The following is a 15965-nucleotide window of genomic DNA, read 5'->3' as shown; positions in this document are numbered from 1 at the left end:
CCTGGTTTCCTCTCATATCCCAGAGTCATGCAGGTGAGTAGGATAACCGGCTACAGTAACTCGTTGCTAGATTGGTAACTGGTTTATTGTTTTCACATGTACAGTAAACTAAAATTTGTGTTTGCGTGCCACCCACACAGATCATTCTATACTCGTGTATACTCAGAAGCCACTTTGAGATAGAGTGGACACCCACTGCTTCTTCCCCGGGGCACCACTGTTCAATACAAGAGGACATGGCTTTAAGGTAAGGGGTGGGAAGTTCAAGGGGGATATTAGAGGATGGTTTTTCACTCAGAGTGGTTGGTGCATGGAATGCACTGCCTGAGTCAGTGGTGGAGGCAGATACACGACTGAAATTCAAGAGACTACTAGACAGGTACAGTTGGTCCTCCTTATCCGCGGGTTCCGCATGCGCGGATTCAACCAACCACAAATCGGGTAAACCCGTAAGTTCTCTCTCCAGCACTCGTTGTTTCAGCATGTACAGACTATTTTTTCCTGTCATTATTCCCTAAACAATACAGTATAACAACTATTTACATAGCATTTACATTGTATTAGGTATTATAAATAATCTAGAAATGACTTTGAAGTACAGGCAGTCCCCGGGTTATGAATGAGTTCCGTTCCTGAGTCCGACTTTAAGTCAGAACAGGTACATCTGGTATTATTTAGTGTCAGTTAGTCAAATGTTTTTCTTAGTATATAGTACATATTTTACCTTTCCATGCATATAAAACACTTAAGAAACATACGTATTTCAATAATTAAACCACTGCGTTGCTTAATAATAATTATAGCTTTCATTGGGGCAGGGCCTTTCACATGTTCCATTAAAATTGTTCCGATCATTGACCAACTGTAGCCTAACGTTTTTCCAATGACTGATAGCACTTCACCTCTTTCCAATCATTTTATTACTTCCACCTTATTTTTAATCATGATTATTTTTGTGAAAAGAAACACAGTGGATTCAGAGCTGAGCTGCGCTGCCGGGTCCTAATGTCCACCGCACTGAGACAAGTAAAGTCCGGGGTTCCGCTGGGTCCTAAAGACCACCGCATTGAGACAGGTTAAATAAGGGATTTGAGCATCCGCATTTTTTGGTATCCGCGGGGGGGGGGGAGAGGAGTCTCAGAACCAGTCCCCCCGCGTTTAAGGAGGGCCGACTGTATATGGAGGAATTGAAGGTGGGGGGGGGGGTTATATGGGAGGCAGGGTTTAAGGGTCGTGGGCATTGTGGGACAAATGGCCTGTACTATTCTATGTTTATGAGGCAGATCTTGTACCTAATAAAGTGGCTCATAGTCTTCTGCTGCTGTAGCCGTTCAAGGTTCCATGTGTTATGCATCCAGAGATGCTCTTCTGCACGCCACTGTTGTAGTGTATGGTTATTTGAGTCTGTGTCACCTTCCTGACAGCATGAACCATTCTGGCCATTCTCCTTTGAACTCTCTCATTAACAGGGCATTTATGGATGTCTAATGTTTATCACAACATTCTCTGTAAACTCTAGAGACTGTTGTGCATGAAAATCCCAGATCAACAGTTCAGATCTGAGATACTCAAACCACCCCTATTTGGCACCAAGAATCATTCCACAGTCAGAGTCACTTACATCACATTTTTTCCCCATTCTGATGTTTGGTCTGAACAACAATTGAACCTCTTGACTATGTCTGAATCCTTTTCTGCATTGAGTTGCTGCCACATGATTGGCTGATTAGATATTTGCATTAAGGAGAAAGTATACAGGTGTATCTAATAATAAAGTGGTCTCTATATAGACAGGCAGAAAAAGTGCAAGGGTGACATCAAGGTCAGATACATCCATGGGATAGAAACGGTCCTTGAATATGGTGATATATATATATTCCTAAGCTTTTGTATCTTCTGACCAATAGAAGGGGGAAAGGAGAATGATCGGTGTTGCAGGGGTCCTTGATTAAATTGGTTGCTTTCCTGAACCAAATGATAAAATTAAAGGAGGCAGGGAAATTGACAAGAATATGAGAACTAAACAAGTTAGGATAGAATGACTGCAAATGGCTGGCATGAACATGGTGACCTGTCTCGCCACTGGCTCTCTCATCAATTTATGACAAGCCCATTTTCACCCTCTCTACACTGAAACTGAACCCACTAAATTGTGACTGAATCACTTAAGACAACAAAAGCTACAGATGGCACCAGAGGTTTTTTTGAACTTGGGTGACTTCTTCCAGTTCACCAGCAAAAGTTTAATTCTCCCCTTTTTCCTTTTCAAGATGGCTGGGGTCCGATTGGAGACATGATCTATTGCTGCTCTCAAAGTATGTTCTTCACACGCAGGGGGTTCTTACTTAGAACTCGCTGGGCAGCCTGGCATTTCGATATCTCCAGATGCAGCCTGGAAGACATGTGCCTTCGGGGTGAGACCCTGTGAACAACCCGATTCCTCACCGACTGAAACATTACCAAGAGATTGAAGCATTGAGATAGCAGGCAGGTGGTGTATGCTGCTATCGAAAGTAGGTTTCTGCACTCATGAGAGAAACCTACTGGTCGGGGGGAGTTCAGTTAAGTGATGGGGCAGATTGTGATATCAAAACAGCAGATTGTAATATCGAAACAGCAAACTGTTGGTCTCCCCTCTCGTTGTGGTTCAGAGGAACAGGAAGAGAGGCCGAGGGAGGAAAATGCAGAGCTTGGGGTCCTGACAACTGAATGGCAATGTGATTAAATTTCAGAGACACGAGAGACCATAGATGTTTGAAATCTGGAGTGACAGACACAAAGTGCAGGAGGAACCCATTCGGGCAGCATCTGTGGAGAGAAATGAAGAGTTGATGTTTCAGGCTGAGACCTTTCAGCAGGGCTGGAAAGAGATAAAAAAGGTGGGGAAGAAGTGGTAAGAGCTGGTAGGTGATGGGTGGATCTAAGTGAGGGGGAATGGTAAGCAGGTGAGAAAGGGTGGGAAGAGTGGGATCGAGGCAAAAACCCGAGAGGAAGTGGTTTCTTCCCCCAGGCAGTTAATCTGATCAACCATTCTAATTAACCCTCCTCCACTCGTCTACCTACCGCCTCAGTCACTGCATTGGATTGTAAATACTTTAAACCTCTTGTTATAATGTTTACATTGTAAATACTTGCACATGTTTAAATGTTTATGCACATTGCTTTCCATGTCCACACTTTAACCTCCAACTTTATTTTTAATTTAATTTGTTTTAACTTTGAACGTTGATGTTTATTGCTTCAAGTCATGCGAACATGCCACAGCAAATTGCTAATACGTGTAAGTATGTATGGTGAAGAAAGCTGATCCATGGAAGTGACAAAGAGCTGAGGAAGATGGAAGTAAGATGGCGGGGTCCAAGCCTCAGAGCGTATCGAAGCCACCAAACCCAATGTTTGGACAACAACTTATGCACCAGGCCAGATTGAAAAGGTCAGGGTGTCTGACCCGAGACGAGGGAAGTCCGGTTTGGCTCGCTGCTCTGCAGCGTTTGCTCGGCTCTGCATTGAACTATGAGTCTCAGACTTCAGAATGCAATTTACTTGCGGTTATTGCTTGCATGATTTGTTGTTTTTCACTGCACACTAGGGTGTTTGACGCTCTTTTTTTAAATGAGTTCTTTGGATTTCTTTGCTTTGTAGCTGCCTGTTAGGAGACGAATCTCAAAGTTGTACAGTGCATACATATTTTGATAATAAATGCACTTTGAACTTTGAATTTGTTTAAGAGGGGACTATGGACCATGAAATGAAGGGAAGTAGGCAAGGAGAACTGGAAGGAGGGAATGTGTAGGTGATGGACATGTAGAGGGGACAGGGGAAGAGGCAGAGAGGAGTTGGCGGTGCCAGTGAGATAAGGAAAAAGAGGGCACATTGGAGAATGGATAATGAAAATTAAGGGGAAAACAATTACATTTTGAAATGGTCAAGAGACATGAAATGCATTTCAGGCCACTCTTTGCATCATAAACTACAAACAAGCTTTAGCCAGCGGTTATCCAGAACGAGCATGAGGTGGTCTTTTGGTGAATATAGGGCGCATCGTGTTCCTCCAATAAACGTTCAAATGCAAGAGGCAGTAAATCACTTGGCACTTCTCATCTACACTCAGTAGCCACATTATTAGGTAACCTGCTCATTCATCAGCCAATTATCAGAATGTTGAAGAAATACGTGACTGACTGTGGAATGATTGTTGGCACCAAATGGATAGCTTGAGTATTTCAGAAATGGCTGATTTATCTATCTATTAATTATTTAATTTTATCACCATGCAGCGTGGAATAGGCCCTTCGAGTCACACCGTCCAGTAACCCAATTTAACTCGAGCCTAATCAGGAAACAATTTACAATGACCAATTAACCAACCAACCAGCACATCTTGGGATTGTGGGAGGAAACCAGAGCACCCAGAGGAAGCCCATGCAGTCATGGGGAGAATATGCAAACTCCTTGCAGACAGCTGTGGAAATTCAACCCAGGTTACTGGAACTGCAAAGCATTGCAAAGTAACTACTGCATTATTGTGCCATCCACGATTCCCTGGCATTTTCATGCACAACACTCTCTAGAGATTACAGAGAATGCTGTGAGAAACAAAAGAACATCCAGTTAGCCGACGAAAACACCTTGTTAATGAGAGAGTTCAGAGGAGAATAGCCAGACTGGTTCAAACTGACAGGAAGGCAACAGCAGCCCAAAACAACCACATTAGAACAGAGGTGTGCAGAAGATCATCTCTGAATGATCATCAAACCTTGAAGTGGACGGGCTACAGCAGCAGAAAATCACAAACATACTCAGTGGCCACTTCATTAGGTACAGAAGGTACCTGTAAAGTGACCACTGAATGACCAAGTAAGCTTTAGCCAGCAGTTATCCAGAATGAGGAAGACTAGGTCCTTTGGTAATTACAGACAATATCGCATTCCTCAAATAAACATTCAAAAGCAAGTGGCAGTAATTCATATGAAACTTCTTTTCATCTATTACTGGAAAGGAATTAATTAGTTAGGGAAGGGATTTGGAGGGGTACTTCCTGTTTGGCTGTTCATCATCCTAGAACAGGCCCATTGTCAGCTTTTCTATATGCCCACTAAACAGAGACCAAGGCATTTGCAAAATGAGATATTAACCCCTCCATAATGGGTTTTGGCCCAAAACAACGATGTTTATTTTCCTTTATCAGTGCTGCCTGACTTGTTGAGTTATTCCAGCAATGTGTCTGTGTGGGCGTATGCGTGCATGTACGTTTGTCATGTCTGGGTCTGTGTCCGTGTGGCTCAAAGAATCTCATGGTTAAGGATTAATCCTAAATACACACACTAGTCAAACTAACTGCTAAGAGGAACCATGATCTGGATGAGGGGTGGTAAATTGGATTAGTAAGTATGCAGATGATACTAAGATAAGTGGCATTGTGGATAATGAAGTGGGTTTTCAAAGCTTGCAGAGAGATTTAGGCCAGTTAGAAGAGTGGGCTGAAAGATGGCAGATGGAGTTTAATGTTGATAAGTGTGAGGTGCTACATTTTGGTAGGAATAATCCAAATAGGATATACATGGTAAACGGTAGGGCATTGAAGAATGCAGTAGAACAGAGTGATCTAGGAATAATGGTACATAGTTCCCTGAAGGTGGAATCTCATGTGGATAGGGTGGTGAAGAAAGCTTTTGGTATGCTGGCCTTTATAAATCAGAGCATTGAGTATAGGACTAGGGATGTAATGTTAAAATTGTACAAGGCATTGGTGAGGCCAAATTTGGAGTATTGTGTACAGTTCTGGTCACTGAATTATAGGAAAGAGGTCAACAAAATAGAGAGCGTACAGAGGAGATTTACTAGAATGTTACCTGGGTTTCAGCACCTCAGTTACAGAGAAAGGTTGAACAAGTTAGGTCTTTATTCTTTGGAGCGTAGAAGGTTGGTGGGGGGGGACTTGATAGAGGTATTTAAAATTATGAGGGGGATAGATAGAGTTGACGTGGATAAGCTTTTTTCATCGAGAGTAGGGGAGATTCAAACGAGGACATGAGTTGAGAGTTAAGGGGCAAAATTTTAGAGGTAACATGAGGGGGAACTTCTTTACTCAGAGAGTGGTAGCTGCGTGGAACGAATTTCCAGTAGAAGTGGTAGAGGCAGGTTTGGTTTTGTCATTTAAAAAAAATTGGATAGGTATATGGACAGGAAAGGAATGGAGGGTTTATGGGCTGAGTGCAGGTAGGTGGGACTAGGTGAGAGTAAGCAGTTGGCACGGACTAGAAGGGCCAAGATGGCCTGTTTCCCTGCTGTAATTGTTATATGGTTATATATGTTCTTCAAGCCTGGTCACAATATATTGCTGCGAAAGCATTAATCGGCTTTTTATTTCGAACTGAGTTAAAACACTTTGTTTCTTTGCACCGATGTTCCACCATCTAGGCTTTTAAAATTTACATGATCACATTCCCAAACTGGCAAGCCCTTATCACAGTATTCCATTAAAAGATATGAGGAGTGTTTGATGGCTGTGGGTGTACTCACTAGAGTTTATAAGTATGAGACAGGAACTCATTGACCTATCGATTATTGAAAGAACCAAATAGAGTGAATGTGGAGAAAATGTTTTCTATAGTAGGAAGGGGGTGGGTGAATTGTTGGAATTTTTTGCCATAGGCGGCTTTGGAGGCCAAATCATTGGCTGCATTTAAAGCACAGGTTGATAGATTCTTGATCAGTCTGGGTGTCAATCGTTACGGAGAGAAAGCAGGAAAATGAGGTTGAGAGGTATGATCAAATGAGAGGTTTAATAAATCAGCTATGATGGAATGGCAGAACAGACTCAAAGGACCGAATTGCCTGATTCTGCTCCTATGTCTTTTGATATCAGTGCTTTTTGTAATTATAACTTTGCATAACCAAAATTTGACAGGAATATTTGGCTTTTTATATGTTCCTATGGGTGGCAGGGTGGAGATAAATCTTTACCAAAGGAAGTGTAAGGTGCTCCTTCCCTCGCTAGCCTACAGCTCACTCTTGGGCAAGGTGTAGCAACTGCTTAGCATTCCCCTCACCCCTGATCAGGGTCATGCGAAGCCACGAGAGTAGGTGGTGGGCCGTCGTACGAGCAGCTGGTGCACATTACAAGACCTGGTTATGCGATTACTGATGCCAGGCAGACAATCTCTGAAGAATATTGAAAATGGCTGGGGTCACTTGCCTTATAAAGACACTGCCCAGAAGGAGGCAATGGCAAACTACTTGTGTAAAACAAATTTGCCAAAAACAATCACAGCCAAAGATCATGATTGCACACGTCATACAACAAGTCACATGGTGATGACAATTATACTCGTTTCTTCTAAGCCTGTATTTCCCTACAAAGTAATTTGATTATCAAAGTCCATTCATATATGTCACCACATACTACCGAGATTCACAGCAAATACGGAGCAACACAATAGCATCAATGAAAAACCACATATAACAAAGATAGACAAACAACCAATCTGCAAAAGACAACAACTGCAAACACAAAAAGGCAGAGGGGAGATCTGATAGAGGTTTACTAGATTATGAGAGGCATAGATAGACAGGGAGCACCTGTTTCCCAGGGTAGAAATATCTAAAACTAGAGGGCATTCATTGAAGGTGACAGGGGTTAGGTTCAAAAGGATGTGAAGGGTAAGTTTTTTTGCTCATAGACTGGTGGACGACTGGAATGCGTTGCTGGTAATGGTGGCAGAGGCAAACACATTAGAGGCTTTTAGATGTTTAGATAGGCACATGAATGGAGATGGACAGATAAGGAAGGATTAACGTTTGAATGTTTTTGATTTGCTTTTTAGCTCGTTCGATACAACATTGTGGGTGGAATGGCTTAAACCTGTACTGTACTCTGTTTTATATTAGAATCCGAATCAGGTTTATTATCACTAGCATATGTCGTGAAATTTGTTAAATTAGCAGCAGCAGTACAATGCAATACATTAAACAGAAAGCAAAAAGTAAATTGCAGTAAGCACACATTTATCAAATAGATTAAAAATAGTGCAAAAACAGAAATAATATTATAAAAAGTGAAGTAGAGTTCACGGATTCAACATCCATTCAGAAATCAGATGGCAGAGGGGAAGAAGCTGTTCTTGAATCGTTGAGTGTGTGCCTTCAGGCTCCTGTACTTCCTGATGAGAAGAGGACATGTCCTGGGTGATGGAGGTCCTTAATAATGGACGTTGCCTATATTAGCTCTATTCAAAGTGCTTTCAACTTCTATTCATTTGAAACTCAATGAGATAAATAGTGCAGGAGTGAATTTTATGAAATATCACTCTAGATCTTGCAGCAACTTTGAGATTTCACTTATAGCTTTTCTATGCAGAAATTCCAGCATTGTCTGCTATCTTTTCCAATGGAATTAAGGTAGGTTACCCGAATTGACCTAAATTTCTGGTTTTTAATCTTTCACTGGGGCAACATTTTACATTCAGCGGCCACTAATTAGGTACAGGAGTGTCACTAATAAAGTGGCCACAGGAATGGAACCAATTCTGATCTCCTCCTGCTGCTATCTATCCACTTTTAGGTTTGACATGTTGTGTGTTCAGAGATGCTCTTCTGCATACCACTGTTGTAAAGTGGTTACTGTCACCTTGCTCACTACTTTTATTTCTATTTTGCACTAGTTATTCAACTATATATAAAACTGACAGTAATTCTGTAAAAATGTTTCTATTATCATGTATCGCATCATGCTGCTGCTGTAAAGGCATTTGCTGGTGATATTAAGCCTGATTCTGATTCCGTCAGATTGAAGCAGTCTGGCCATTTTTCTTTGACATCTCTCAATAACGAGGCACTTTCACCCACAGAACTGCCACTCTGCCAAACTGGATGTTTGTTTTGGTCTTTTCACACCATTCTCTTTAAACTTTAGAGACTGCTGTGCATCAAAATCCCAGGAATTCAGCAATTTCTGAGATACTCATACCACCCTGTCTGGCACCAACAGTCAATGTCACTTAGATCACATTTCTTCCCCATTCTGACATTTGGTCAGTACAACAACTGAACCTTTTGACCATGTCTGCATGGTTTTATGCACTGAGTTGCTGCCACATGATTGGCTGATTAGATATTTGCATTATTGAGCAAGTGTACAGGTGTACCTAATAAAATGCCCACTGAGTGTAATGAAATAGCAAGCATTGTGGACAAGAAAAATAACAAAAATATCTGAAACTGCAAATGATTAATAAAAAACATTTTATATTTAGTATACTTCTTTTAAAGGAATGTTTCAATTTTTATTTGACATCAGTAATTATTTAACTACAGGGATTTACTACGATGCTGACTGGACTAGAGGGCATGTCTATTGAAGACAGGCTGAACAAGCTATGAATTTTCCCTATGGAACAAAGGAGGATGAGAGGTGTACAGGATGAGGCATAGATAGAATAGACAGACAGAGACTTTTCCCACAGGGCAGAAATAGCTAAAAGAAGGGGGCATAATTTTAAGGGGATCGGAGGAAGTATAGGGGACATGCCAGAGGTACGTTCCGGTGAGTGGTGGGTGCGTGGAGAACCTACAAGGGGTGATGGTGGAGGCAGATACATTAGTGGCATTTAAGAAACTCTTAGGCACAAGGATGACAGAAAAATGGAAAGTTATGTAGAAAAGGAAGATTAGATAGGTCTTAGAATAGGTGTGCGGCTTAGGTCACCTATCTACAGGACAGATGTAAATAAGGTTGAAAAAAATGTTGCCAGATCTGAAGGAAGTGAGTTACAAGGAATGATTGATGAGGCTAGGACTTTATTCCTTGAAACAGAAGATTAAGAGGAGATAGAGGCATACAAAATTATGAGGATATAGATATGGTAAATGCAAGCAGGCCTTTTCCACGGAGGTTGGGTGGGATTGCAAGAGGTCATAGATTAAGGGTGAAAAGTGAAATTTAAGGGGAAAATGAGGGGAAACATCTTCACTCAGAGGGTTGTGATAGTGCGGAATGAGCTGCCAGCATGATGCTTACGAGTTCTATTTCACTGTTTAAGAGAAGTTTAGATAGGTACATAGTTGACCTATTTGCCTATCACCACAATCTCAATGGCTCTTCACACAGCCTTAGACCACCTGGACAACACAAACACCAACACCAGGATGCTGTTCATTCACTATAGATCAGCATTTAACACATCATTCCCACAATCCTGATTGAGAAGTTACAGAACCTGGGCTTCTGTACCTCCCTCTGCAATTGGATCCTTGACTTCCTAACCAGAAGACCACAATCTGTGCAGATTGGTGATAATATCTTGTCTTCGCTGATGATCAAACCTGCTTAGCCCGCTGCTCTACTCTCTGTACACACGATTGTGTGGCTACGCATAGTTCAAATACCATCTATAAATTTGCTGATGATACAACCACTGTTGGTAGAATCTCAGGGGGTGACGAGAGCGAGATAAGCCAACTAGTGGAGTGGTGTCGCAGCAATAACGTTGCACTCAACGTCAGTAAGATAAAAGAGCTGATTGTAAACTTCAGGAAGGGCAAGATGAAGGAACACATACCAATCTTCATAGAGGGATCAGAAATAGAGAGAGTGAGCAGTTTCAAATTCCTGGGTGTCAAGATCTCAGAGGACCTAACTTGGTCCCAACATGTTGATGCAGTTATAAAGGCAGCAAATCAGCGACTACATCAGGAGTTTGAAGAGATTTGGTATGTCAACAAATACGCTCAAAAACTTCTATTTTGAGAGCATTCTGACAGGCTGCATCACTGTCTGGTAATGGGGGGGGGGGGCTACTGCACAGAACCGAAAGCTGCTGCAGAGGGTTGTAAATTTAGTCTGCTCCATCTTGGGTACTAGCCTACAAAGTATCCAGGACACCTTCAGGGAGCGGTGTCTCAGAAAGGCAACATCCATTGTTAAGGACCTCCAGCACCCAGGGCGTGCCCTTTTCTCACTGTTACCATCTGGTAGGAGATACAGAAACCTGAAGGCACACACTCAGCGATTCAAGAACAGCTTCCCCTCTGCCATCTGATTCCTAAATGGACACTAAACCCTTGGACACTACCTCACTTTTTTTTTTAAATATATGTATTATTGCACAAATTTTAATCTATTCAATATACGTATACTGTAATTGATTTACTTATTATTTTTCTTCTTCTATATTACCTATTGCATTGAACAAATTCCACGGCACATGCCAGTGATAATAAACCTGATTCGGGATGGTAGGTATATGGTGGGCTACAGTACTGGTGCAGGTCAATGGGAGTGGGCCGTTTAAATGGACTAGATGGGGCGAAGAGCCTGTTTCAGAGCTGTACTTTTTTATGTTGTAATTAAAAAACAGTGCTGCTAGGTTGCTGTCAGAATTCTTTACATGACAGGCCAGCTGACTGCCAAGAACTACCTTATAGAAGCACAGTACACAGAAGGGCCCTTTGACACACCGTGCCCAGGTTGACCACTAACAGTAACCCCACTTCATGCCTTGACAATTTGAGTGTTCATTTAGCTTTTTCTTAAAGAGAGTACCTACCTCCATCATCCACTCAGCTTACTAATCTAAGAGACGGTAAAGGGGAAGACGTGGGCTTCATACTCCCCTTTCTCCCCAGATCACCCTCCACCCTTGCTCCCCAGGCTTACACTGTACGGTCTTTGATGACGGTGCTGATTTTGTTTAAATCCTCTCCGAAGCGCTTAACAGCCGAGCGCAGCATCTCAATCTCTGTGTCCGTCCACTTGGCACTGGCGAGAAGAGAGAAAAAAATGGAAAACAAAATGTGGGAGAGCTGGGAACGCAAAGTTAAATTCCACGAGGGCCCAAACTCTGCATGGAAATGGACCACTCGGCCCACTAAGTCTGCACTAGCCATCCAGCACCCGTCTGTGCAAATCCTGGATTATTCTCCCTGCATTCCCAACAACTCCCCACCATGTTGAGCTCCTCACCTACAGACCAGTGTCAATTTACTGTGGACAATTATCTTACCGACCTGCCCATCTCTGGGATGCAGAGGAAACCCAATTACTTGGAAGACACTGTCACAGGGAGAACGTGCAAATTCCACACAAAGGTCGGGACCTAAGGTCAGTCACCCGAGACACTGGCTCTACCTGCCACACAACCACGCATGTTCTCAGTGCTGATGAAAGATCAATGAAGATAGCATGACTGAGGTGAAGGTCAAGCCCACATGGTGGCTGAGTCAGGCACCAAGGTGAAGCAGTTCCTCAACAAATCTACCATCCCGTGTACATGCCATGGGTTACATGCAAGCAGTCAAGACAACTCCTGTACTGGCACAGCTTCCACCACCGTATCCCGACAAGCTGCATCACTGCCTGGCATGGAAATACCATTGCCCAGGAATGGAAAAGACTACGGAAAGTGTTGGGGATAGCCCAGTCCATCAAAGATAAAGCCCTCCCCACCATTGAGCACAGGTACAAGGACTGCTCCCACAAGAAAGCAGCAAACCCAACCAACCAGGTCAGGCTCTTTTCTCACTACTACCACTGGGCAGGAGGTACAAGAGAATAGGTCCACACCACCGAGTTCAGGAACAGTTACCACTCAACAACCATCCAGCTCCTGAACCAGCATGGATAACCTCACTCACCTCAACTTGAACTAAATCCACAACCTACAAACTTATTTTCAAGGACTTCTCCATGTTCTCAATTTTTTTTTTAATGTTTGCACAATGCATTTTGCTTGCATGTTGTGTTATAGCATATTCTGGACTTAGAGCAAAACATTAACTTCAGCCACCAGTCTTCAAATCTGAATATAGACCTTCGATTAAATTTAAAATGCTGCTCTGGGCAATAGGTTCCCAAGAGTCATGAACCACAGTTAACTACAAGACTAGGCAATGCTGATTTAAAATTCATTTTGGTGATGGAGTATGGGTGCAAAGAAGGAGGTGTTAAGTTATACGTAATTCAAATTACGTATTAATTGAATTCTAGATTTTTTTAAAAAATTGTCCTTTGATCTTTAGCATATAGTGTCATATAATATTGGGTCAAGCAGGTCTCGTCCTCCGAAAGGGTCTCATATGATGCCTGATGTATCTCATTTTGTCGAATAAAGAGACCACACCTACCAGCTAAGTCTCTCCAGTGACTCTGTTCCATAGAACATTACAGCGCAGAAACAGGCCTTTTGGCCCTTCTTGGCTGTGCCGAACCATTTTTCTGCCTCGTCCCACTGACCTGCACCTGGACCATACCCCTCTCATCCATGTACCTGTCCAAGTTTTTCTTAAATGTTAAAAGTGAGCCCGCATTTACCACTTCATCTGGCAGCTCATTCCACACTCCCACCACTCTCTGTGTGAAGAAGCCCCCCCCCATGTTCCCTTTAAACTTTTCCCCCTTCACCCTTAACCCATATCCTCTAGTTTTTTTCTCCCCTGGCCTCAGTGGAAAAAGCCTGCTTGCATTCACTCTATCTATACCCATCATAATTTTATACACCTCTATCAAATCTCCCCTCAGTCTTCTACACTCCAGGGAATAAAGTCCTAACCTATTCAACCTTTCTCTGTAACTCAGTTTCTCAAGTCCCGGCAACATCCTTGTAAATCTTCTCTGCACTCTTTCAACATTAATACCCTTCCTGTAATTCTGTGACCAAAACGGCACACAATATTCCAAATTTGGCCTCACCAATGCCTTATACAACCTCACCATAACATTCCAACTCTTAAACTCAATACTTTGATTTATAAAGGCCAATGTACCAAAAGCTCTCTTTACTACCCTATCTACCTGTGATGCCACTTTTAGGGAATTTTGTATCTGTATTCCCAGATCCCTCTGTTTTACTGCACTCCTCAGTGCCCTACCATTTACCTTGCATGTTCTACCTTAGTTTTTCCTTCCAAAGTGCAATACCTCACACTTGTCTGTATTAAACTCCATCAGCCATTTTTCATCCCATTTTTGCTCATGTGATAATTGGTCATTTGTCAGTCTTTATGTATAGTCTTCATTAATATTATTGTACTTCGTTACTTTCCTGTATTTTCACTGTGGAATGGGTGACATCTCTCTGTTCCCTGTGTGAGAGAGAACACCTGTGGCATGAACTGTTGCGTAAACAATAATATTTGTTGACTGTAGATCATGATCTCCCTTTAGGTGCTGTGCAGTTGCTTGGTGGGTAGTGAGTGGGAGGAGTCAGGGGAGTGAGGGGGCATTGCTGCTTGGATGGGGGAGGGGAAAGGGGGCTTTTGGGTTCTAACATTTTTCAATCGTTCATTCACTTTGGGGTTCTTCTGTTTTTCGTGGATGTCTGTGAAGAGTAAATATTTCTGGTTGTGTACTGTATACATTCTTTGATAATAAACTGAAGCACTTGAAATGCCAGCAAGAAAATAAACCTCAAGATAATGTACGGCAATCAATACCCTGATAGTAAATTTACGTTGACTGTCCTTCTTTAATGGGATGAGTGGCACACTTTAGTCAACGATAGATGGACCTTATCCCAGGGTGTGGTAGCCTGTAAGGTACTAGGAGCAAAGTTTTCACAAGTGGGAGGTCAGGAATTGAAGAAGAAAAGTAGTCTTGAAACATAATGCCTCATGTGACACTTCTGTGGATGGCCACTTACCCAGCCGGCGAGGAATCGGCCACCGGGTGAAGCTGCATGGTCAACTCTCCCAGCTTGGTGAAGGCAGCACCGGCTGCAGAGAATATCTCGCCCACCTGCAAGGTCAGAGGGAAAGTGAGAGCTCTGCCAAGGGGTGATCTGATCTCTCCCTATATTTTATTTATACAATATATACTACTGTATTTATATATAAATGAGGAATTCTAGGGTGACACTATTGATCGATTATTTTACTAATTCTAAAGTATTATTGGCCTACAATGAGGAGACTATTGATTATTAAAACCTGTATTACTGTAGTGTGATTGGAGATTGATCATATAAATAAGGAAAATGAACACAGTGGGCAGCATGGTAGTGTAGTGGTTAGCACCAGTGACCCGGGTTCAATTCCCACCGCCGTCAGTACGTTCTCCTTATGACCGTGTGGGTTTTCTCCAGGTGCTCAGGTTTCCTACTACAGTCCAAAGACATACCAGTCAGTAGGTCATTGTCAATTATCTCGTGATTGGGCTAGAGTTAAATCAGAGGGGTTGCTGAGCGGACAGGCTCGAAGGGCCTATTCTGTGCTGTACCTCAGTAACAAAATTTTAAACAAAACATACACAAGGTTACTAATTGGTCAGTATCTGTATTCAACTAATCAAGAACACAAAAGATTAAAAATTTCATTCTTCCAACGATCTATACTCAAGTATGAATCCGATTTCCAAGTAACTGCAATAGCCTTTTTGGCTACTGCCAATGCAATTTTTATGAATTCTTTCTGATATTTATTCAATTTGAATGTCGATTTTATCCCTTCAATATCGCCTAGTAAAAATAATATTGAATTATGTGGAAGTTTTATTCCAATAATTTGTTCGTAAAACTCTTAAATTTGTCCAAAAAGATTGAATTTTAAAACAAGACCGAGTGTAAAAAAGTACCAATTTCTTGATTACATCGAAAACATTGATCAAATAAATTTGAGTTTAATCTATTTATTTTTTGTGGTGTAATATATATTTGATGTAAAAAGTTATATTGTACACATCTTAGTCGAACATTTATTGTATTTGTCATACTGTCAAGGCATAGTCTTGACCAACTTGTTTCATCAATTTTAATATTCAAATCAGTTTCCCATTTTTGTCTTGACTTATGAATTCCTTGTTTAATTGCCTGTTTTTGAATCAAATTATACATACCAGAAATAATTTTTTTAATTTTTCCTTTATGAATTAAAGTTTCTATTTCATTAGGTTTCGGCAATAACATTGTTTGACTCAGTTTATCTCTTAAATAAGCCCTTAATTGGAAATAACAGAAAAGTGTTATTTGATATTT

General features: G+C 41.7%; 2 protein-coding genes across 7 annotated transcripts in view; one reads left to right on the top strand and one right to left on the bottom strand.

The window, feature by feature from the left end:
* Positions 1-11650, top strand: part of LOC132396954 (uncharacterized) — a 31418-nt gene extending 19768 nt beyond the window's left edge. For 2 of the 3 annotated variants that reach the window (XR_009513195.1, XR_009513193.1), the window contains one exon: positions 141-11650. The gene's annotated coding sequence lies outside the window, so the exon portion shown is untranslated. The remainder of the gene's footprint in view (positions 1-140) is intronic. The other variant, XR_009513194.1, reaches the window with a different exon arrangement.
* The window catches only part of LOC132396956 (chromatin complexes subunit BAP18-like), a 28773-nt gene that overhangs the window by 7218 nt on the left and 5590 nt on the right, over positions 1-15965 (bottom strand). For 3 of the 4 annotated variants that reach the window (XM_059975121.1, XM_059975120.1, XM_059975122.1), the window contains 2 exons: positions 14637-14731; positions 11657-11758 (listed from right to left, as the gene is read on the bottom strand). In XM_059975121.1, the coding sequence (XP_059831104.1) occupies positions 11657-11758; positions 14637-14731 (197 nt within the window). The remainder of the gene's footprint in view (positions 1-11656; positions 11759-14636; positions 14732-15965) is intronic. The other variant, XM_059975123.1, reaches the window with a different exon arrangement.

The sequence above is a fragment of the Hypanus sabinus genome, chromosome 7, assembly GCF_030144855.1.
Source record: "Hypanus sabinus isolate sHypSab1 chromosome 7, sHypSab1.hap1, whole genome shotgun sequence".
Classification (NCBI taxonomy): Eukaryota; Metazoa; Chordata; class Chondrichthyes; order Myliobatiformes; family Dasyatidae; genus Hypanus; species Hypanus sabinus.
The sequence above is the reverse complement of the archived record's forward strand: the minus strand, read 5'-3'. Positions and strand labels throughout refer to the sequence as shown.